This window comes from Hypoxylon fragiforme (assembly GCF_022984875.1).
Source record: "Hypoxylon fragiforme strain CBS 206.31 chromosome Unknown GGS25scaffold_3, whole genome shotgun sequence".
NCBI classification, from domain to species: domain Eukaryota; kingdom Fungi; phylum Ascomycota; class Sordariomycetes; order Xylariales; family Hypoxylaceae; genus Hypoxylon; species Hypoxylon fragiforme.
This window is the reverse complement of record NW_026054758.1, coordinates 3,990,745-4,010,320: the sequence shown is the minus strand read 5'-3', so window position 1 is coordinate 4,010,320 and position 19,576 is coordinate 3,990,745. Positions and strand designations below refer to the sequence as shown.

The 19,576-nt window shown below is 47.8% G+C and overlaps 3 protein-coding genes across 3 annotated transcripts; all 3 read right to left on the bottom strand.

Annotated features, from left to right (window-relative positions):
* Positions 1-480: 480 nt before the first annotated feature.
* GGS25DRAFT_483891 (DNA glycosylase) lies at positions 481-2,187 on the bottom strand. The gene has a single exon (XM_049260405.1). The coding sequence runs from the start codon at positions 1,983-1,985 to the stop codon at positions 858-860; it is 1,128 nt and encodes a 375-aa protein (XP_049119510.1). The 5' UTR covers positions 1,986-2,187; the 3' UTR covers positions 481-857.
* A 1,013-nt stretch (positions 2,188-3,200) lies between these two features.
* On the bottom strand, positions 3,201-6,852 carry GGS25DRAFT_207943 (uncharacterized protein). Its single transcript, XM_049256856.1, has one exon. The coding sequence runs from the start codon at positions 6,225-6,227 to the stop codon at positions 3,300-3,302; it is 2,928 nt and encodes a 975-aa protein (XP_049119509.1). The 5' UTR covers positions 6,228-6,852; the 3' UTR covers positions 3,201-3,299.
* A 4,899-nt stretch (positions 6,853-11,751) lies between these two features.
* On the bottom strand, positions 11,752-13,838 carry GGS25DRAFT_207921 (glucosidase II beta subunit-like protein-domain-containing protein). Its single transcript, XM_049256855.1, has 2 exons — positions 13,406-13,838; positions 11,752-13,307 (listed from the first exon to the last, which is right to left on the bottom strand). Exons 1-2 carry the CDS (start codon positions 13,514-13,516, stop codon positions 11,925-11,927), a joined length of 1,494 nt encoding a protein of 497 aa, XP_049119508.1. The 5' UTR covers positions 13,517-13,838; the 3' UTR covers positions 11,752-11,924.
* Positions 13,839-19,576: the final 5,738 nt, after the last annotated feature.

Genomic DNA, 19,576 nt, shown 5'->3' with positions numbered 1-19,576 from the left:
AACTTAGGTTACAACTGACAAACTGACAACTGTGTAAGTGTTGCATATAGGATTATTCAATTATTTCATCCTGCGTAGTTCTACGTAGTTTGGATTATCCTGGGCGAAATCAAAGAAGAGTTCGATGGATCAAGAATAGGGTAACGATTAAAACAATTAACAGCAGACCGCAGCAATTGCTCCGGGGCGGGCAAGTGTTGGGTGGGCAAAAGCCGTGAGAATCATCATTACATCAGAGCCCCTAATCGAGCCAAACCCCCCCTGTCATCGTGACGAGCGTCCTTCTTCCCTCTCTAGCTGCATTACTCGTACCTTGGATTATTAAAATAAACTAGGGTTTTGATTCATTGTAAGACTATTTGCATATGTTCTTTGTTGTCTGTCTACATATACATGTATGTTAGTTATACTTAGTACTACTACCACTTTTGCTGCTACTACTTCGTACTCCTCCAACACTATAGAGGTATACATCTTCTTCCCCTCATGGCTCAATATAGTAATAGCTGTAGTCAGCAAGTAACACTCTTTAGGTAGTTTAATTGCATTATATTGTGTATAGACCCTAAACAATGTCGTACTATTGCATCTACCTAACCTAGATACATAGGTGAACACAAAGTTAACAACATTGGTATTACCCAGTAGGTTAGACATGTAGGTATAATAATTACAGGCTGGCATAGAGGTAGTATATATTAAGTACTACATACCTAGGTAGGGTATAGCTGTAGAGAAGAGGTACTGCGACCGCCTGTAAAGTATTGTACCTATTATACCTCGGCATCCATCTCATCGCATCGCATCGCATCACAGCTCTCCCACCCCCAGGCCAGCCATCTCCTACCTATCTAGGTCTAGGTACTTAGGTCGGCATTCACTCGGCTCATGCCCTCCCGCGCATCGTACTCAGCCGCCAGCCTCGCCGACGTAACAAACGCCTTCCTGAGCTTGCAGTTCCCCTCCTTTACAGCGCCGGCCCTGCACTCGGGACACTCGCGGCCGTGCTCGATGAGCAGGATATGCAGGCTATACTTCAGCTGATCGGGGATCCTCGAGTCGAGATGCGCGAACGTCTCGTCGCGGGTCGCTCTCGCGGGCCTCCACCCCAAGATCCCCGCGAGCCGGTAGACGTGAGTGTCGACGGCGAAGCTGTCGCGGCCGACGCAGAACAGCAGCACGCAGCTGGCGGTCTTGGTGCCGACGCCGCGGTACGAGAGCAGCTCGCGCATGACGATGTCCTGCTCCTCGCGGAGCGACGACGCCGTCTCCCCGACGCGCAACAGGTGGTCGAGCGAGTACGTCCCGTAGCGCTCCTTCACCTGTCTTAGGATGTCGACGATGACTTTGCTCTTGACGGCGCCGAGCCCGCCCTTCGCGATCGCCTTCCCCAGTCGCTCGGCGCCGCCCGTCGCGATCCGGTGCCACCGCGCTTGCACATCGACGCTGCCGTCTTTTTCGTCGAACGCCGTGTACGCCTCGTCCATGTCATGTTTCGCCCGCGTGCTGTTGCGGCTGTTGGTGTTCTGCGATAGCACGGTGCGGATCAGCGCGTCTAGCACCGACGGCACGTTGCCGCACTCGACGCCTGTCCGCGGGAGCCTCAGTGCTGGCGGGCGCTGGCGCTCGCCGTGCAGCGCGCACAGAATCCTGTGGGCGAGCTGGCATTCCTCCGGCCTCGGGTTCTTGAAATCCGGGAACGGCGGCTTGTCGACGAACTGCGTGTACGATTTTAGTTTCTTCACTCGAAGATCGTCCTCTTGTTTTTTCTTCGTGGCCTTGTTCTTTTCATCTTCTCTTTTCCTATCATCTTCCATTTTCTTTTCCCCCTCGTCTTCCTCTTCATCCTTAATCTTCTTTTCAGGGCTCGGCGTCAACGTCTTAGAAATTTTCAACAGATCAAGAACGGGGCCTAAAGACGACGACGGCGGCAAACCCTTCGCCAGTTTCGCCGGACGCGTAGCCTCAATGTCATCATCATTCATCTTCGCGACTCCGGGCCTTTTCTTTGGCCAGACCGTAACCTCCTCGTTCTCGTGTGAATTCTCTTGCTTAGAAGCAGACGACGCATCACCCACTCCCAACCCCGCATTCCTTGCACTGCGTCGGAGCTGCACGGTGCTGGTCGCGTCGCCGCTACGTGCTTGCGCCCGCGCCGCGCGCTCCGCGGCGACTTCCGCTTTTCTAAACATGTAGCGAACCTGCCGCCGTAAGCGCAGTGTCTGCCGTGATGAATAAGATCTAATGCCACCAGTAGCCGTAATTCCAATGCCACTCCTTTTCGTAAGTGCCGAAAGTTGACTAGAAGCAGTGCTATGCGCTAGACAAGTCCTCCGCTGTGGTATGAGTCTTGAAATATGAGGTATGATGAAAATAACGTCTGGGTCAAGTACGACGAGATTTTGTGGTGTTTGATAAAATTTGCTGTACAGATCTAGTACGCAAGCCTGCCAATAATGAGAACATTGCACCCCAGCTACCCCCCAATTCGCAACTGCAAGTGACATTGGACACTATATTATATGTATGAAACAAAAGTAAATAATATGAGTGGTGATGTCAAAGGGGCAACTTGGGAATCTGAGGATAGCTCAGATCGAGAAATCGGAAAGCCTGTGGCGCTAATAATGTACAATTAGGTACCTAGTAGCCTAACCTAGTTACAGTCTTTATGACCCCGGGGATGTTCAATGTATTGTACCTAGGCATACTTACCTAAGCAATGCTAGTCTTAGGCATGCATCAATCCATACCAATTCACCTCCTCATCCACAGCTCTTCCAAGGTAATGTAGCAAGGCTCATAGCAATAATTCCAGGATTATAAGAATATTAATCTTCATTATTTATTCAGAGTCCATTCCCTGCCTAGGTTATTACCTAAGATTAGGTGTTCCCTCATGAACGCCCACGTCCAATGCCACATACGCCCGTCATGACTTCGTGATAGCATCCCCATCGTCGTGTCATAATAATCTTGACCAATCTGACATGATGGAGACTGCTCGACTTGTAACAGGACTTGGGATATCTTCTTTTGAATCCACCCCTGTAACGCCGCCAGCCTGCTTGTCCTTCCAATAATACTACATAAGTACGCATGGGTTACAAAACACCGGCTATAAACCGTGGAAATTGAACCCTTGCATCCGGTGCTTGCGCACATCCAATATAAATGCTACCTCCTTGCTTTGCTGCTTTGCTGATGGAATTCCTCAGCCCATCTTGGTCCATTGGTGTTTTTCTCCACCGCCGCAGACCCCACGTACGTATTGTACAAGTTGTAGACGATAGGCATACTCAGCCCATCCTATTCTTCAAATTCCCCATTCTACCAAGATTCAACCACTTCTTCTTACCCGCACTCTGTCCTCCATTAGGAGTTGTGCCCACCTGTCCGCCGTGTACGGGTACTACCGTCGTCGGCGTGCTTGGGGGTGGCATCGCACCGCCGTAATGCTGCGGTGTGGTCGGGCCCGTTGATTGCATGCCTCCAGTGCTCGAGACTAATGAATGACCACGGGATCGCATGATGGGGGGAGGTGTCGCGCTGCTAAGCTCGTCCTCTTGGACACCTGGCGGTGGGTGCCACCACGACATGGTTGCTGGAGGCGGGACAGTACTTCTTCCTGAGCCTTGTGCGTAGCTCAGCGACTGAGGTAAGGATTGTAACTGGGCCGGCGTAGGGATGGGAAAAGTACCCTCAGTGGCACTGGAAGGGACACTGAAGCTTTCTGAGCCGGACCTCTTAAAGAACGTATTCAGACCTAGACTGCGCCCCTTAGACGCCTGTCCAGAGATGGGTGGGTAGTGGCTACGTTTTCCCATCGCCGTTGCTTCCGATTGTCGAGGTGGCATTCTCAAGGCAGATCCCTGGGCTGTAGTGTCTACACTGTTGCTTCTAGCTCTCTCGTGTGCCCAGGTATCCGCAACTGGTCCTTTTACCGGACTCTTCCAAAGCTTGCTGCCAAACCTATGCATCGTATTCGTACTACCGGTACGTGCATGCAAACTTGATCTTCGATCAGGGGTGGGGGGTGCGGAACCATTCATGGCAGCATCCAGTACTTCTGCTTGTTGCATTTGCAACGAGCTCGTAATCTCGTCGATGGGGTCCCGCTTTAGAGCTGGCACCGGTGAGCCGAGGTAGCCATGGCCTTTCAGCGCACCAAACATCGCGTCCGCTTCCCAGCCTTGGGAGTCAACTGGAAAGGAAAAAAGATCCGGAGACGCAGGAGGAGCACCCCCAGCCTGTTGTGGTACATTCGTCTGGTATTCATTGGGCTTCATACTCTCACGCATCCAATAGTCAAAGTTATCATTCTCTAACTCTGAGCGGGCGTCTGCTCCACCATCCGAGTCTGAGTCAGATCTTAGACTGTTTGCCCTGTTACGAGTGCTCGTTGTCTCAGCTGCTGAATGTGGACGTGGCGGAAGAGAATGCGCCAGCTGCGCAAGATCAGAAAACGGGTCCTGCTTAAAGCCCGTCAAGGGTAACGGCCTATGCTTAGAGAAGCTTGCATTGGGTGCTTGCTGGGTTGAGGACGCTGTGTAGGCAGGCTCTCTCGGCGCTAGATCATCACCCGAAACAGTTCCTCCTTGCTTCATGAGACTGTCTTGAGAACTGCTCAGGTTCTGCTGCTTTCGAAGCGTGGACGATGATACCGTGTCAGGGGTGGGAGGGAAAGCCTGTGGGTTGGAAAAATCCCTGTGTTGCGGATAATTCGTCAGAACTCTTTGCAGAGCCTCGCGCTTCTCTTGCTTGGTTTTTTTGGCTTGGGGCGGTGGATGCGTAGACCTAGGGTTTGGAGTGGTCGTGTCACGACCACGGTTAGTTACGGGCTGCCCAGTGAGATCATCAGTTGCCATGCGTCCTTCAAGTCGCTCGAGTTTCTGTAAAGGCGAGTTCGTATCGATGATGTTGTTGATAGAGAACGCAGGACCCGAGAGCCTGGCACCACCGGTCAAACTCTCCCTCTTCGTCTTTGTTGTCGTGAACGAACGATCAGCGTAGCTCCTATCCATGCTTATTACATCAGCCGGTGGCTGCAACTCCGCCTTATCTCTCCCATCCTTGATACCGTATATGCTGACAAACGAACTTTCACTGAGTACGCTTAAGCTGGGACTGGCGATACGGTTAATATCGCTAGGGTCAGCAGTCGACGACTCGGAAACCTTGCGCATATGCATTATGCTGCCTCGTCCTTTTAGAACTACATTTCGTAGGTTCTCGGTATGGTGGCTACGTTCTGAAAGGAAGCTAGGCATACGTCCCAGCGTCTTTGGGGGGGTATCGTCGGTTGAACGTGGAACAAAGATACTCTTTACTTTCGGCGTAACGATAGTTGTAGGTTGGGGGGCGGGTTTACCGGAGGGTGAGTGACGGTATGCGCCATCTGCTTCAACTAGTCGGACCATGTCTCTCTCCCGAACCAAATCTTCGATTCGTGCTTCCAATCCCACTATTAGAGAGACAGCCTCCTCAAGAGCTTTGTCTTTCTGACCCATCTCTCTGATCATGTCATCTTGGAGCTTCAGCATGTCGCTATGCTGGGACTCAAGTTCGCGGTTTCTGACCTCTAAAGAAAGACCTTTTTCACGTCTATGGAATAACTCGAGTTTTAAGTCGAAATTCTGCTTGTGTAGTGTCTCCAGGGTCTTCTCGTCTAAGTCAGCCGGGGTACGGAACTTCTTAGGAGAGCGCGTATTGTCATGGACATCTCCTACCTTTTCCATCTGTCTGGCTCCCATCCCGGCGCCGTCTTTGGCAATATCATCGCCACCAATCAAGCTTTGTCGTCCCATGGCAGTAGCACTCCTTTTCACGGGTGAGTACTGCACATCCCTGCCTCGAATATCACCGGTAGAGGCACTCAAGTCGCCTCCGAGTCTGGTCGCCTGCCTTTCACTTCTCTCTCGTTGTAATCTCTCCTGTAGAAGGCTCGAGGTTGGGGTAGATGTCGTCGGGTCGCGTAGCTCGTCACCAGGTTCTCGCGATATTCGCGACATTGGCCGAGCAGGTGCTATGCCCCTACCAGAATCATTGTGTTGATAATTGTGAGTTGTGGGTTCATTCATATGCGTTACCTCCCGTAAGCGAGACGAAGAGCTGCTCGCACTGTTCGGCGTCATTTGAGTGTTCAAAGTACCAATTGTACTAGCTCGAGATGGCGCACGGGGAAAAGAGCGCTCGCGCGGTTCTTTCTGTCCTCCGATGCCATCCATAGCGAGAGACTATATCGCAACCCTCTCGACTTGGATGTCTCTCGGAAAGAATAGAGAGAGGACCTTCAATCACTGGCAATTGAAACTACCTACTCCGATTGAGGGCGTTGAGAAAAAGGATATATGATTAAAGACAATACCGTACTGTGCTTTCGCGACGAAGGACCGTGTGGACTGTTGGTTGGCAATAAAACGACCGATGCTATGAAAAAGGTATTCACAGATATTGAACTTCCATGGGGAATGGGGAATTTCGATGTGGAGAGAAGGGTGGGCAGAAGATCACGGCGCCTAGAGGCCGACAACACGAGGCGTCATCTGTATTTGGCTGTCCCGGGTGGCTTGAGCGTCTTAGCGCAACGACTTAAGACCGGGTTTGCTAGGACCGTTCAGCGCAATCTTCACGATAATCTCATCAGGCCACAGGGCTGGGAAGGGCTCGGGACCATATAATAATGATATGGCGGATACTCGGTTGATGCTACAGTATTGCTGTTGCCCTACCAAATCACGACCTCCGATTGTCAATTGAAGGCTCCCAAGCTATCAGAGGCAGCTTCAACCCAAGATTGGAGCTTATGATTGTAACTCAAACCCTTGGAATCCAATGTTTGTAAGATGAGACGTGTGTAGAAGGAGAAGGGGACAAGAACTCGTTGGCTGTTACACCAGAAAGTAGGAAGATCTGTGGTTGTGTCTCAGAGGAAACTGTGCATGGTTGGGTCAGGGAAGGAAGGTATGAACATGAACAGAAACAGAAACAAGGGACAGTATGAAGAAGCTGGAGAAGAAGAATGAGAAGAATAAGAAGGAGAGGATAACTATGCTACAGTGGACCTAGGTACAAAACTAGCAAGTCGATTCTTGAAGTCAATTCAAGTCGAATAATAACAATTTGATAATAATGATAGGAATAATGATAATGAATTATGTATTTACTAAGTCAATCGATGATATGAGGTATTCGTGAGGTTCTTGAGGTTATGGAATTTCGAGAAGGAGCACTTGAGTATACTATCGTAGGTGGCTATCGGCTGGGCAAAGTATAGGGGCACGGATGAGGGTTCGAGCGAAAGTGACGATAGATTCACGACGAACAGACGAAAGATAGGATTTGTGGGAACATGGGGAAGAGAGATCAAAGAAGCAAAAAAGAAAAAAAAATCCCAATTCCACCTAACGTTTGGTAGCTTCCACTTCTCCGTGCCCCAAGTGCCCCGTACCTACCTAACCTAGTTCTTACAGTTCTTATGGTTCCTGCCTCCATCACATCACGTCCCATGTGTCTAATGCTATCGATAGGTGAATTCTACCTTGCAAGTGACAAAAGTGACAGGGGAAACTCCTGCTTCATCTCCCCTTATGAGCCCCTTGTTCACTCCAAGAATGTCGAATGCCGCGTTTTTGAGCGGGTCGCATACCTTTTTATGAGACCCCTGCTTTAGCTTGCCCCTGCCTTGTGGTCCCTTAACATTACATATAATACATCAATGATCTATGTACCTAATAATCCATGTAAATGCATGTACGATAGTTAGTTACTATGATGTACCTAATATAAGGGGGACCTGCAGGACATATGGATTTTCGCTACATTAGCAGCGTGTAGTACATGATGTATCTAGCAGTTAAAAGCGACTAAAGAGGCTGGGCCCGCCAAAACCTGCCAGGAACAAGGGATTAATTCATTAGTTGGAGCCAAAAGAGATACTGTATTTAACCCCTGGTCAGCACGAACCTTTACCACCGATTGGTTTTGATTTCGATTCAACTTTTTTGCTTTTATATCCCTTGCTTGTGATGAGATTGAGCCAGCCCAAAATTTGTATAGTGCTTACATATGTACAGCATGTACGCTTCATGTTTTTCGTAATATCCTATCGTAAAAGTAGTTAATGCGTGATCTAATTTTGGCCTTATATTTACATGGGGATAATAGCACGGACAGGAACTTGGAAGGCCTGTCCGTAGGTCTTGGGTAGATGTAAGGCAATAGGCTAGAAACCTAGAGAACATTGAACATTCTTCTCTATCGTACATGCATAGCGACATAGCTAAGCCCATCGAATCATAGAGTCTGATAGAGATCCTTCAGGGTTTCAAGTGTACAGCACCTAAACTAGTACCAATCAGCCCAACGTTGAATCTCTTACACCTTTAGTACTATGTAGAAAGACCTCGTACCTGGCAGACCCTAGCTCGGCTACTAGTAGCTAAACCCCCTGGCAAGGTCCCTCAACTAGCCCGTTATGGTTGCACTCCGCGTGAGCCGGAACGACATCTGGAGCTGGACTGGGCTTCCATGGTACTGGGAAACAGCGTGATTGGTGGAAGCTAGGGTTCGTTACAGGGCCTATGTTAAAGTGATCAGTTTCCGACAAGTTGCAATGCCATTTCTTTTCCATTAACCCCATCCATGATGTGATACCTGACGCCATTGGGTTACCTACAGTATCACGGTTTGTATATTACCTATGTACATGCCTAATGTAGTATGTACTACTCATTTGTCTGAAAATGGACGTGCTGCAATGTACATTAGGCATGTACGCGTATGAGAATGAGGTCATGAAGCAATGAAGCAATGAAAAGCAAAAGCAACATGGCTATTTTCTAAAGAGTCTCTTTCTAAATTCAAGTTTTGCAATACCACTGCTCCACCGAGCACTCTACTTAGAACCCCTACATACTTTGATTAGAGCAAGGTAAAGGTTCTGGAATGTCCGAGCATCACAAAGCTTTGGCTTGTTGTTATTGTTATTGTAATACTATCATAGCACTGGTAGGTACATATATGTAAAAGACATAATTTCAAGAATTGAGCACACCAAGCATTCAATGTTTTACGGACCTGCCCAAGTAAGGCACAAATTGTTTCTATGCAAGCACTTTAGTTATTATTAGTGTTTAAACTTTTTGACGGGCTGTATTCCTTTAGCGTTGCACTAGATTGATGGTATGAAACATCCGAAGGAACGGGGACTAGCCGGGCCGCGGGTTCAAGGTTGGGATGGCCGGTTGAGAGGTCGCTTATTCATTAACCTAGGTAGCTATTCAATGTTCTGAGTTTAGGAATATCGGTGCATACATACCTACTACCTACCTACTTAGGGTAGGGTACATACCTGTAATAATTAGTTCTTCGTTCTAGATTCGCCAACCCTACAAAGTCAAAACTATTGGACTTCAGATCCGCCAATGAGAGCAGCCAGCCAGCCGATATAACTAGTGTACAAATAACAACTTTGAACCAACCCGATGCTTTTTTGGTATTGTACATACCTGGCATGCAGTGTACCAAGTTTAAAAACTTGAACCCTGCTCGAAAAAAAAAGGTCCCATCGTTACATCATGCATCATAGTTACTATGAGAGACGAAAGATTCCAACTTGACCAAATACTTAGTTATGTAGAGTAGCTAATGTAGAGGTACTCTTCCATCACACCTAAAGAAGCTATCGCGAAATCCCGGGTGGACACATTCACACGGGCATTCTCGCACCCATCCACGGATACGTTCAAAACATAATACGTAGGCGAGGGACGTAGCATTGGTAGCCCCCTCCAGTGCCTACAATGCATAGCCCGGTACAAGTACAGCACAGGATCCTACCCCGTATATTGTATTACCTAACAACATTGATGGTAGATAGTAGCTGTGGGTAGCTATCGCGGAACTGGCGTCTAAAGCCAATTTTCTCTTATGTACATACATGTAAGGATCCAGACACCTGGGTCTACCAATGCATGTGCCTCTATATACGTGGATAGATGCAACTCAAAACGCAACTATGGCCCAGATAACCTACATGTATGTAGGACCAATCTCTAACATCCGAATATACACAACAGCCGCCCTCTTCAGGTAGGTAAAGGCACATGCAAGTGCCTAGCCGTCGAAAGGTCTACCTACCATGCATACCTAGGTAGGTGCCTGCCAAAGACGTGGCAAGCTACCAATCGTGTCTTTGCTGTGCCAACTCTAGAGATTATACGTTTGACGGCATGCGTGCCGAGGTAGGCAGGTATGCAACCATCAACAGAACTGCGTATCGTGTTGAAATTGCCTAGGTATATACAGTACAACGCATACATATCCCAGTATCAATTGATACTACTGCCTACATAGTACCCTATGTACCTAAACGCCTTCATTCACATCGAATATGAATACATATATTCCAACGTTCCAAAGAAATAAAAAAAAAACCCCCCGTACATACCAATAACGCACACTGACGTGTCGTTGGCCCGGAGTCTGCTCTACCCTATAGCAAACACACGAATCGAGGCATACATACATACATATATGTATGTATGTCTTTTGTGCTTTCCTCCTCCTCCTCCTCCTCCACACCCAACGACCAAAAAAAAAACCCCCCGTCTATTGGTCGGGTACGCGCCGGTGACAGCATTGGCACATACATACATAGGCATCTTATGATTATCAACTTCAACGTACCTATGTCCCTCCTTCAGCCTCCCGAACCTCGAAAACGGGGGTGAATGTGATGTGAAATCTTTACTGTCTAGGTAGGTGGGTATCGAAGAGGAGGAGGAGGAGGAGTTTTTGTTTACGAGATGCACGATCCCACTCTGATGTCTCTCTCTCTGTGTGCTGCATCACCAGAAGTGGCAACCTCGTCTCTTCCTATGTAGGTACCTAACACCTCCATTTGTCAAGACCACATAGGTACCTCGAGATAACCCAGTAAGCAGCCTGAGCATTGCCTGCCCACCTACATTACAGTACACGTAAGAAGCAGTGAGTTGACAATGACGATGATGATGATGATGATGTCCACATGTGGGATGCCTACCTGCCTACCTACCTACCTACGATGCACTCCCAACTCCTCAGACACTCATCGCAAACATCCGAGACCACGAGTCAAACAAACAGATCCCACCTACCCTGCCCACCGTATCTTGTCTTGTCTTGTCCTGTCTCACCTACCTCATACTACCTGCAATATAGTATCTACACCTGCCTAGGCTAGCTACTTAGGCAGTAAATAGGTAGGCATATGTATGTATTCATCTCCTACATCCGTACCTCCTGCTTCCATCTACACAACCTAGACATATACATACCCCCCCTGGCTAGCTGGTGGATGCAATGTACGACCAAGATCCTGACATTATCTACCCGATGCCTCATGCGCCAACCCGCTGTACATATACAGGTGTCAGAGCATCGGGACGGGAGGAGACAGAACAGATCAGGAGAGGATAGGGTACATAGTAGTGAAGCCGGCCACGGGCATTATCTACGTGGGTGTCAGTCAACGCACGTCGCCTGCCTGCCTGCCTGCCTGCCTAGATGTCTGCCTGATTATCTGATTGCTTAGGTAGTTGTCTGCTTGCTTGATTGCTTGCTCCGGGCGTTGAAGAAGATGAAATAAAACTAAACATCAGCGTTAATGTTAACGTTAACGTTACATACCTAGGTAGGTAGATGTAGGTATGTATGTAATATTCCATTCCATAGCATGTGCCTGCTCTACTGAGTCGAGGCGACATCAAATCTCAAGGTCCTCTGAGTGAGGGTGGGTGATGGGATTCTGCAATGCGTAACATGAACAGGAACAAGAACATGAACATGAATACGAAGATGTATAATCAATCCTGCCTACTAGGTAATGTAGGAACAAACAAAACGCCGTGATGCTAGCCTGCCAGTACCTCGTAACTACCTCAAAGCTCCTCTTTGAAGAACTGTTCCTCGCTCCCTGTCCCCTCGTCATTGTCTTTATCGTTAGCCTGCCCCTCCTCGTCCTCGTCCGTATCAACCACCCCGCGAATCTCTCGGGGCTCATCCGGAACCTCGACGACCTCGAGCTTCCAGCCCCTGTCTCCGGCTAGCTCCTGTACCTTTTTCTTTAATTCCTCGATAACCTCGGGACTGAGACCTAGTTTAGCCAGCTCCTCATCCGTCAGCTCGTTAACCTTGCTGCCTTCATTCTTGCTGCTCCCCTGAGCTACCACCTCAATAAGCGGGGCTATGTTCGAGGCGCGGAAGTTCCGTGGGGGGGCTAGCTTGTGCGCTTCTTTTCCGTCTTCCCCTTTGCCGAGTAATTGCCTGCCACCCACCACGACTCCACCGATCGTGATAGGAGCCTTCACCTCACCCATGGCTTGACCAACCATGGCACTTTGCGCCTCTAGAGTCTTTTGGGCGTGCCAACTCGCTTCTTCCGCTTCCGATACGATTGCGCGACAGCTAATGATATTTGCCCTTTCCTCTTTGGGCGGCTGGAAAGCGACATCGACACATAACCGGGGGGTATTTACCACCATGAGATACGCGCACGTGGTGACCTCTTTGATCCATCCAATACGGTCCTGCGTACTACCCGGACTGCAGTGATATTGTATCTCGATCGTCCGTTCCCGGCCAGTCAAATCGCATACAGTACCATCCCCCATCTTCTGGACCAAATATCGTTGATCACCCTTCACCTGCAGCTCCGTATTGGGTGGCGTAGGATTGGCGGGCTGCTGCTTGTCATTGGATCGGTTGGACTGGCCACGACGCGTGGAGCGCGGGGCGGCTTGTGGATCGGGTATCCGTCCCAGGACATACTCTGCAGTGTTGGGATCTCTCACGGGGGGGCCACTCTTCACACTTGCAGGAAGAGCGTGGAACTGCACGACATCGTGGCCGTAGCAAAAACTGTAACTCCACCATCCAGACATGTAATAGAGACAGGCGCCGTCGAGGCCGCCGATAAGATCCCAGCCATGAGCCGAAGCTCTTGCGAGTTCGCGAGCCTCTTCAGCCTTAGCTAACTCGGTGGCAGTCTTGTTGGGGGCGGGCGGTGGTTCGATGATGGGGATGGTGCATAGGTAACGATGAGGAGGTAAGTTCATGATTTCGTAGGATTCGGCAATTTGATGGTCGCCGTCGGTATCGGTATTACTGCCATCATCTCCATCCTTGGTAGTTTGTATGTTAGAGGTAAGGCTAGCCTGGCCGGTAAAGTCGGCTTCGTAGTTTGGATGTGAAGGATTCGTCTTTTCAACCAAGGCCTGGGCTTCGTTCTCGGATATGTATGACTCGGAGAGGACTACCTCGAACTGTGGCAGGTTATTGATCAGTACTCGACATTTATTTAAAGGTTGAGTTGATGGCCTTGCGCAAGAGTAGACAAGGAGTGCAAGGAAGATATACACACCTGAGGATATGCGAGAAGGTCATGATGGATGCTGAAGCCAGGCTGTCGAGCTTGAGAGTAACTCAGCTGCAGCAGGCCGTTCAAAAAGAGGAAGACCTTGTTACGGCACATGATGCCGCTTTGTTAAGGAATATTTCACATGATGAAGCTTTGCGACGTTTCTTGTTCGCGATAACGAAAAGCAACGGTAATTTGGCCAAGGTGGCCTTATCTTGTCTATTCCGATATTTAACCGACTGGAGCTCCCCTGTCATATGTTTCTATGCGATTACGAAGAAACTCTCTTAATAGACTATCAATCTACGTCGAATAAAATGTTCATCATGCTTTAAACAATGTCATCTGATCTCTTTCAAGTTCCCCCATCATTTCAGTCCTCTCGGACCATCAACGCCACTAGCTCCATACATTTAATTACTTACCTTATATCCATGCAGCCATGATTATGATTCCATGAATCCATGATAGGTACAATACCTAACGCTAGGTACGATGTTGAAGTTACTGGGTACTAGGGACCTACATAACCCTGTTGGCCTGAAGGTCCAGGTCCTCTTGTCAACACTAAGAAGTTAGTAAGAACAACTATCGACGGGACTCCATACATACATACATCCAACCCGCGCCTCGGTTCATATCGGGGCTATTGCTCCGGGAATTCAAGGCCCACATCCCTCCGGTTCGAGGTCGTCGGGGGCTTCTCCAGGAGAACGAACTGCCGGATAACAGTTAAGTCCGATAGGTAGGTATGCAGGTATGTATTGTATTGTACATATAACGAGCAATAAGCACAAACAAGGGGACACTGTGCCACTGTGCCACTGTCAGCATTACTGGCGCCTAACCAAATCCCATCCCCGTACCCATTGGCCAACGCTGATGTGTGCTCGTTGGAGATGTCACACACCGTTGTTGGAGATGGTTTAGGCAATAATAGCTAATAACAACAAACCAAAACCATACCAAACACTACCCCGGAAGCATACTCTGCTCTCCCGCGTCCTCTACACACCCTTCCTTTCCAGATGTCCTCGTATGGTATTATACTACATATATATATGCAGGTATACATACAAATCCATCTACGTCAATTTACCGACCCGTGCAAACGGATGACGATAACACCCTGACTCCTGGGAGACCAGCATTAACAGCCACTTGGGAGCTTTGGGCTACAATGGCGTAATTCATGATGGGCAAATGGGAACTCTTACCAAGCTACCTAAGCAACCCAGTTAAACATACCTAACCTACCTAACTAATTACTAGGTATTTACCTAGGTATGTATGTGGTGGTAGACTAGTAGTAGCCTATTATTGACTGTGATTGTGATTGTGATTGAGATGAGATGAATACTATGTAGGTAGGGGATAGATAATATAATTTACCCATTTGCCCACAAACTGAAATTCCGAAATGACATATCAACTTTCTGGTCGCTAAGAATAGCAACATGAAATCTGAAATCTGAAATCGGGAATCTGGAATCGCGATCTATCTACCCACCATACTTTTTGTTGTTCGTCGGAAAAGGCAAAAAGAAAAAAAGAAAGTGAGCAAAAGAAAAAAAAAAAGGACATTAGGACATTGAATTCTTTACCTGCAGACCAGGTACCTTACCTGACCTACATACATCATGTCCATGTCCTTCCCTACCCAAGTACATACAAGTTTTCACAAAGTATCCCCCCCTTCCCCCCCCATATCAGGACATCTGGAGAAAACCAGCCATCAAACAAACAAACAAACACCCACGCAGCCACGTCACCATTCCATCCTTCCTCGAGGGTGTGGTTTGGGCTTTTGGTTCCTTGCTGACTGTGGCTTGGATGGGATGGGATGGGATGGGATGGGCATGAACGTGGCAGCCAGCAGCAGCAGCCGCCGCTGCGGACGGCAGAACTTCCAGAAAAAAAGTTGGAAACAGAACAGCAAATCGCAATCACGCGGGGGAGGTTTGGGTAGGTAGGTAGGTAGGTAGGTAGGTGGTTCACCGACATCCGTTTCGGCTGTCCGATGCGATGGAAAAGCAAGCGCCTTCCAGTAGGTAGGTAGGTATGGAGATACATAGGTAGTTATGTATAAGCCGCCCAGTTTAGGTATGCATTATTAGGAACCATGGCTGCGCATGCATGGAGGGGCGGTCAGCCGAAAGAACAAGACGTATGCACGAGGTACTGTATGTATGTACGTTGTATGTATGTAGATGTGTAAGTTGAGGTATGTAATCTAGGCCAATAGGTCTGGTAGGTAGGTAGGTAGGTGTTTAAACTTAATAGCCGCAGTTTGGGACTATGTACAATACGTCGGCTCCAAGAACAGTGAGTGAGTGAGTGAGTAAGTGACCGTCTTAGCAGCGAATGGCATCAATGATTTACATATGTAGGTAGGTATGTATGTATGTATGAGTAGGTACATATTATACCTGCCTATGGAGTACATACCCACCGAGTCGGCCGCATGCCTTTACTAGCCACGAGGCGGTTACTGTTGTAGGTAGGTATGTGTGTGTAACTATTCGGTGCTTCTTTTCCTTCTAATCCTTCATCGACATGTCTTGGGTCCCTCTTCTTCTTCCCTCTCCCTCTTCCATATGTATCCCCCCCCCCCTCCCCACTTGAGAAACACAGCAGCCGCAGCCGCAGCCGCAGTCAAAGAACGATACTACTAACGGCTAGATGGATAGTGTAGATAGTAGATACTAGATAGATATGTGTAAGTATGTATGTATCCCATCCCTCCTCGGCGCGACCCACCGTCGCCCGTCAGGGATCTAGCTCAGACCCGCTTAAAGAATCTTCAGCCACTCAAGGGGGCCGCGGGGGCATGGTCGCCTCACTTCTTCTTTGAACAACACATTTGACTCATTTCAGCCCAATGAAGTGTCTCGATTTCAGCCAGGGAAAGATCCAAAAGTAACCAAAGAAAAAAAAGAAAGGCAAACAAAACATTGGTAGCCAGAAATATGTAATAAACTACACTGTACATACATACATAGCTAGGTAGGTAAGGTAGGTACATACATAGGTAGGTTAGTTTAATAGGAAACGAAACATCGTCCAATGCAAAGTCATTGCCATGCATCTTCCCTTTGGACGGATGGGCACGAGGTTTCGTTCCCTCTTCCCTTGCAGACAGACCGATGCGGGGCTAGCTCTGGCGCTCTTCATCTTCATCTTCATATTCATCTACATCTAGGTAGGTAAGACTTACTGTAGGTAGGTACAGGAGGTAGTATTCACGTTTACAGTAGTATCCTTAGTACCAGGTAGTGATAGGTATTCCCTTTCCCTTTTCTGCCTTTTGTATTGTGCATTTTATTTTGAACAAAAAACCAATTCGTCCTGCGCAAACGCGTGTGTAATAACTATCTTACATATATGCACGCTAGGAGGTTCACGAGATGAATGATCTATCTTCCAAGTGGGCCTCGAGTAAGATATGTACAAAGATTTCCTCGAGTGAGAGATCAAGGAGAGGGACAGGAGAGAAATGATAGACGCTCGAAACAAACGCATGACCTACCTGCCTACATATCATACATACATAACCGTCAATGGGCATACCTATCCGATAAGTAATGTATGCATGTACGCATGTAGATCCTCCATACAAACACATCAAATCAAAGGTCCATACCTGCTATGTAGGGTAGGCATCTACATACTATCTCTATCTATCTGGCTTACCACCGACGAGAGAGATTTTATCTCCATACCATACTGCCGACTGGGCCTGCCTACCAACCAAGCAGCCCCAATTGGAAGCACAGGTGGTATCGTACCTAGGTACGAGGTTATCCTGTACCATAGTATTAGCATGTATGCAACCCCACGTTTTGGATGACGACGAACAGTAGTTAGTAGAAAGCGGATAGTGGGAAAAAAAAAGACAACATCATGCATGGCCTGCCTGCCTGCCTAGCGAGTTGTTGCGTGCGGGCGTGCGTGTGTGCGTGGCTTTTTACAGCGAAACGAGAAAGACTCGGAAGAGTGCCAATGTCCATCCAGTATTCAAACATTGAGAAAAAAAAAAAAAGAGGGTTGACAGATTGAAGCTACGATGGTATGTCATGTATGTAGCTAGGCATTATTAATCCCTTCAATGTTCTCTTCTAGATCTTTTCAGGGGAGGGGGGGATGGGATGGGGGGACTGGGGACTTCCCTTTTACCCCCTCCCCCCCCCCCCCCTAAATGCCAATGCCAACAGAGCGATAGCATAACACATGACACTAGTTTTAATAACTATGGGCAAATCATATGGGAATTCCATTTCTCCCATAGGTAATCCTAATCTTCAGGTTCCTTCTAATCTGCCTTTCTCTCTTCTTTGCCTGCCTACCTACCTACCTTAGGTACCTCCCTAACCTAGTTGATTGATATCTCGCATCTTAGTGTAGAGATCCAAGTGGATCGATCAATCAATCAATTACTTAACTCAGGTAACATACGCATACATAACCCCCCCCATAACCCCCATCCATAGGTAGGTAACCGAGCAAAAAGACTTCGTCATTACAGGAAAATTGGGTAAACTTACAAAAATGCAAGCTAAACTAGGTAGTTATTAGTCTTCTGTGTCAACGGTAATTATATGTAACCTACTTTACGGCATAGTTCTTCAGCACTATAGCCCATTGGGAATCCGGTATGATTCTCAAGTAAATTAGAAAGCGACGAAAAAGAAGACATGACATGTATGTAACTAGGTACAATACATACATACATACAATGCGTAAAGTCGTATTTGGCGTCGGCAAACTACACCATCGTCGCTTCGTATAATTTACACACTACCTACCTGCCTACGTAACATACCTAGCCTACCTAGGTACAGTAGTTAGACTTGAAAACAAAAAAAAATCATGAAATTCTGCCTCGGTGCCAGTGCAGCCACAGTCGCAGCGCAGTCAATACCCTACCCTGCCTACCCTCCTACCTGATCTTACCGACATCTATACGTGTACCTTACCCTACCTACCTACCTACCTACGTGTTTCCCGAACATCAGACACCAGACCTAGCAAGGAGCCAGCCCTTGAACGTGTCTGCAAAGACAGCAGCAACGTTGGGTACGATGCAGCAAGAAATTAGGTCGATCGCTGACTGCGTCACTCATCACTCCCTCCCTCCCTCCCCCCTTGTATGTATGTATCTTGTATGTATGTAAACTGGGCAAAAGAAATTCTGACCTGTAAGCTGATCCCATAGCAGAGGTTCGGCGTTGAACTCACTTTGCATACAATGTAACTATTTTTGCAGTGTTGCATCACACCCAGACCAGACCTGACCGTACATACACACATACTTACATACCATGCTTGCAGGTGTGTGTATGTGTTGTATGTGGTGTACTACACTGCTTAGGTAGGTACATACATACATACATACATACATACACGTAGAATAGCATGTAATGTATGTATGTCGGATTCTGCCAAAAAAAAACCGAACACTTGAATGTATGTACATAGTTATGTAATACTATGTATGTAGATAGACATCAGACATCACAAATGATCCCATCTCGGACGGTGCTAGTTTGGTTTATTAGCTGTTCCCCTACCTTACCTACCTACCTACCTACCTACCTTGTCAGATCTACACTACCACACATCGGTACTTTACTTATCGGCCTGTCAGCAACATTTGAAAGCCGAAAAAGTCTCGAATCCCCAGAAGTGGGTTGGCTACCTAGTAACTAGTTAATACTACTATTCTTCTTCCTTTCTTCCTTCTCTTGCAGCTACCTAATAACCTAGCTACCTATTACCTTTTAGCACTAACTAACTACCAGGTAGGCTAGGTAGGTAGGCTAGGTAGGTAGGTAGGTAGGGAGAGAGGGAGGGAGGTAAGAAAACAACTGGTTCTGGTAGGCTACGGCGGCCCATCCTACCCTCCGGAAAGCATCCCCAGTGAACTAGTCATCAACTGACGTCCTTCTAGTCCTCAGATGCCTGTCAAATCACACCAGTTCCTGGGACGTTAGCTTGTTTGGCACCCATTGAACGTTGCAAGGGTTTGGAGCCAAACCCGGCCAGGTCGCAAAAGCCAAGAGTCGATCTAAGGTCCGCGGGATTCTCGTAAATTAAATAACTAGAATACCTATTTAATGTAAAAGTACTCCATGTATTGTACATACATACCTAGTAATAGTCATACATTGATGT

What these genes read in the sequence shown, in the direction of transcription:
- GGS25DRAFT_483891 (XM_049260405.1), bottom strand. Translation starts at nt 1,985, where the DNA reads ATGAATGATGATGACATTGAGGCTACGCGTCCGGCGAAACTGGCGAAG.
- GGS25DRAFT_207943 (XM_049256856.1), bottom strand. Translation starts at nt 6,227, where the DNA reads ATGGATGGCATCGGAGGACAGAAAGAACCGCGCGAGCGCTCTTTTCCC.
- GGS25DRAFT_207921 (XM_049256855.1), bottom strand. Translation starts at nt 13,516, where the DNA reads ATGTGCCGTAACAAGGTCTTCCTCTTTTTGAACGGCCTGCTGCAGCTG. An exon ending in ACCTTCTCGCATATCCTCAG is followed by an intron (nt 13,308 to 13,405) that starts GTGTGTATATCT and finishes AACCTGCCACAG; the next exon opens with TTCGAGGTAGTCCTCTCCGA.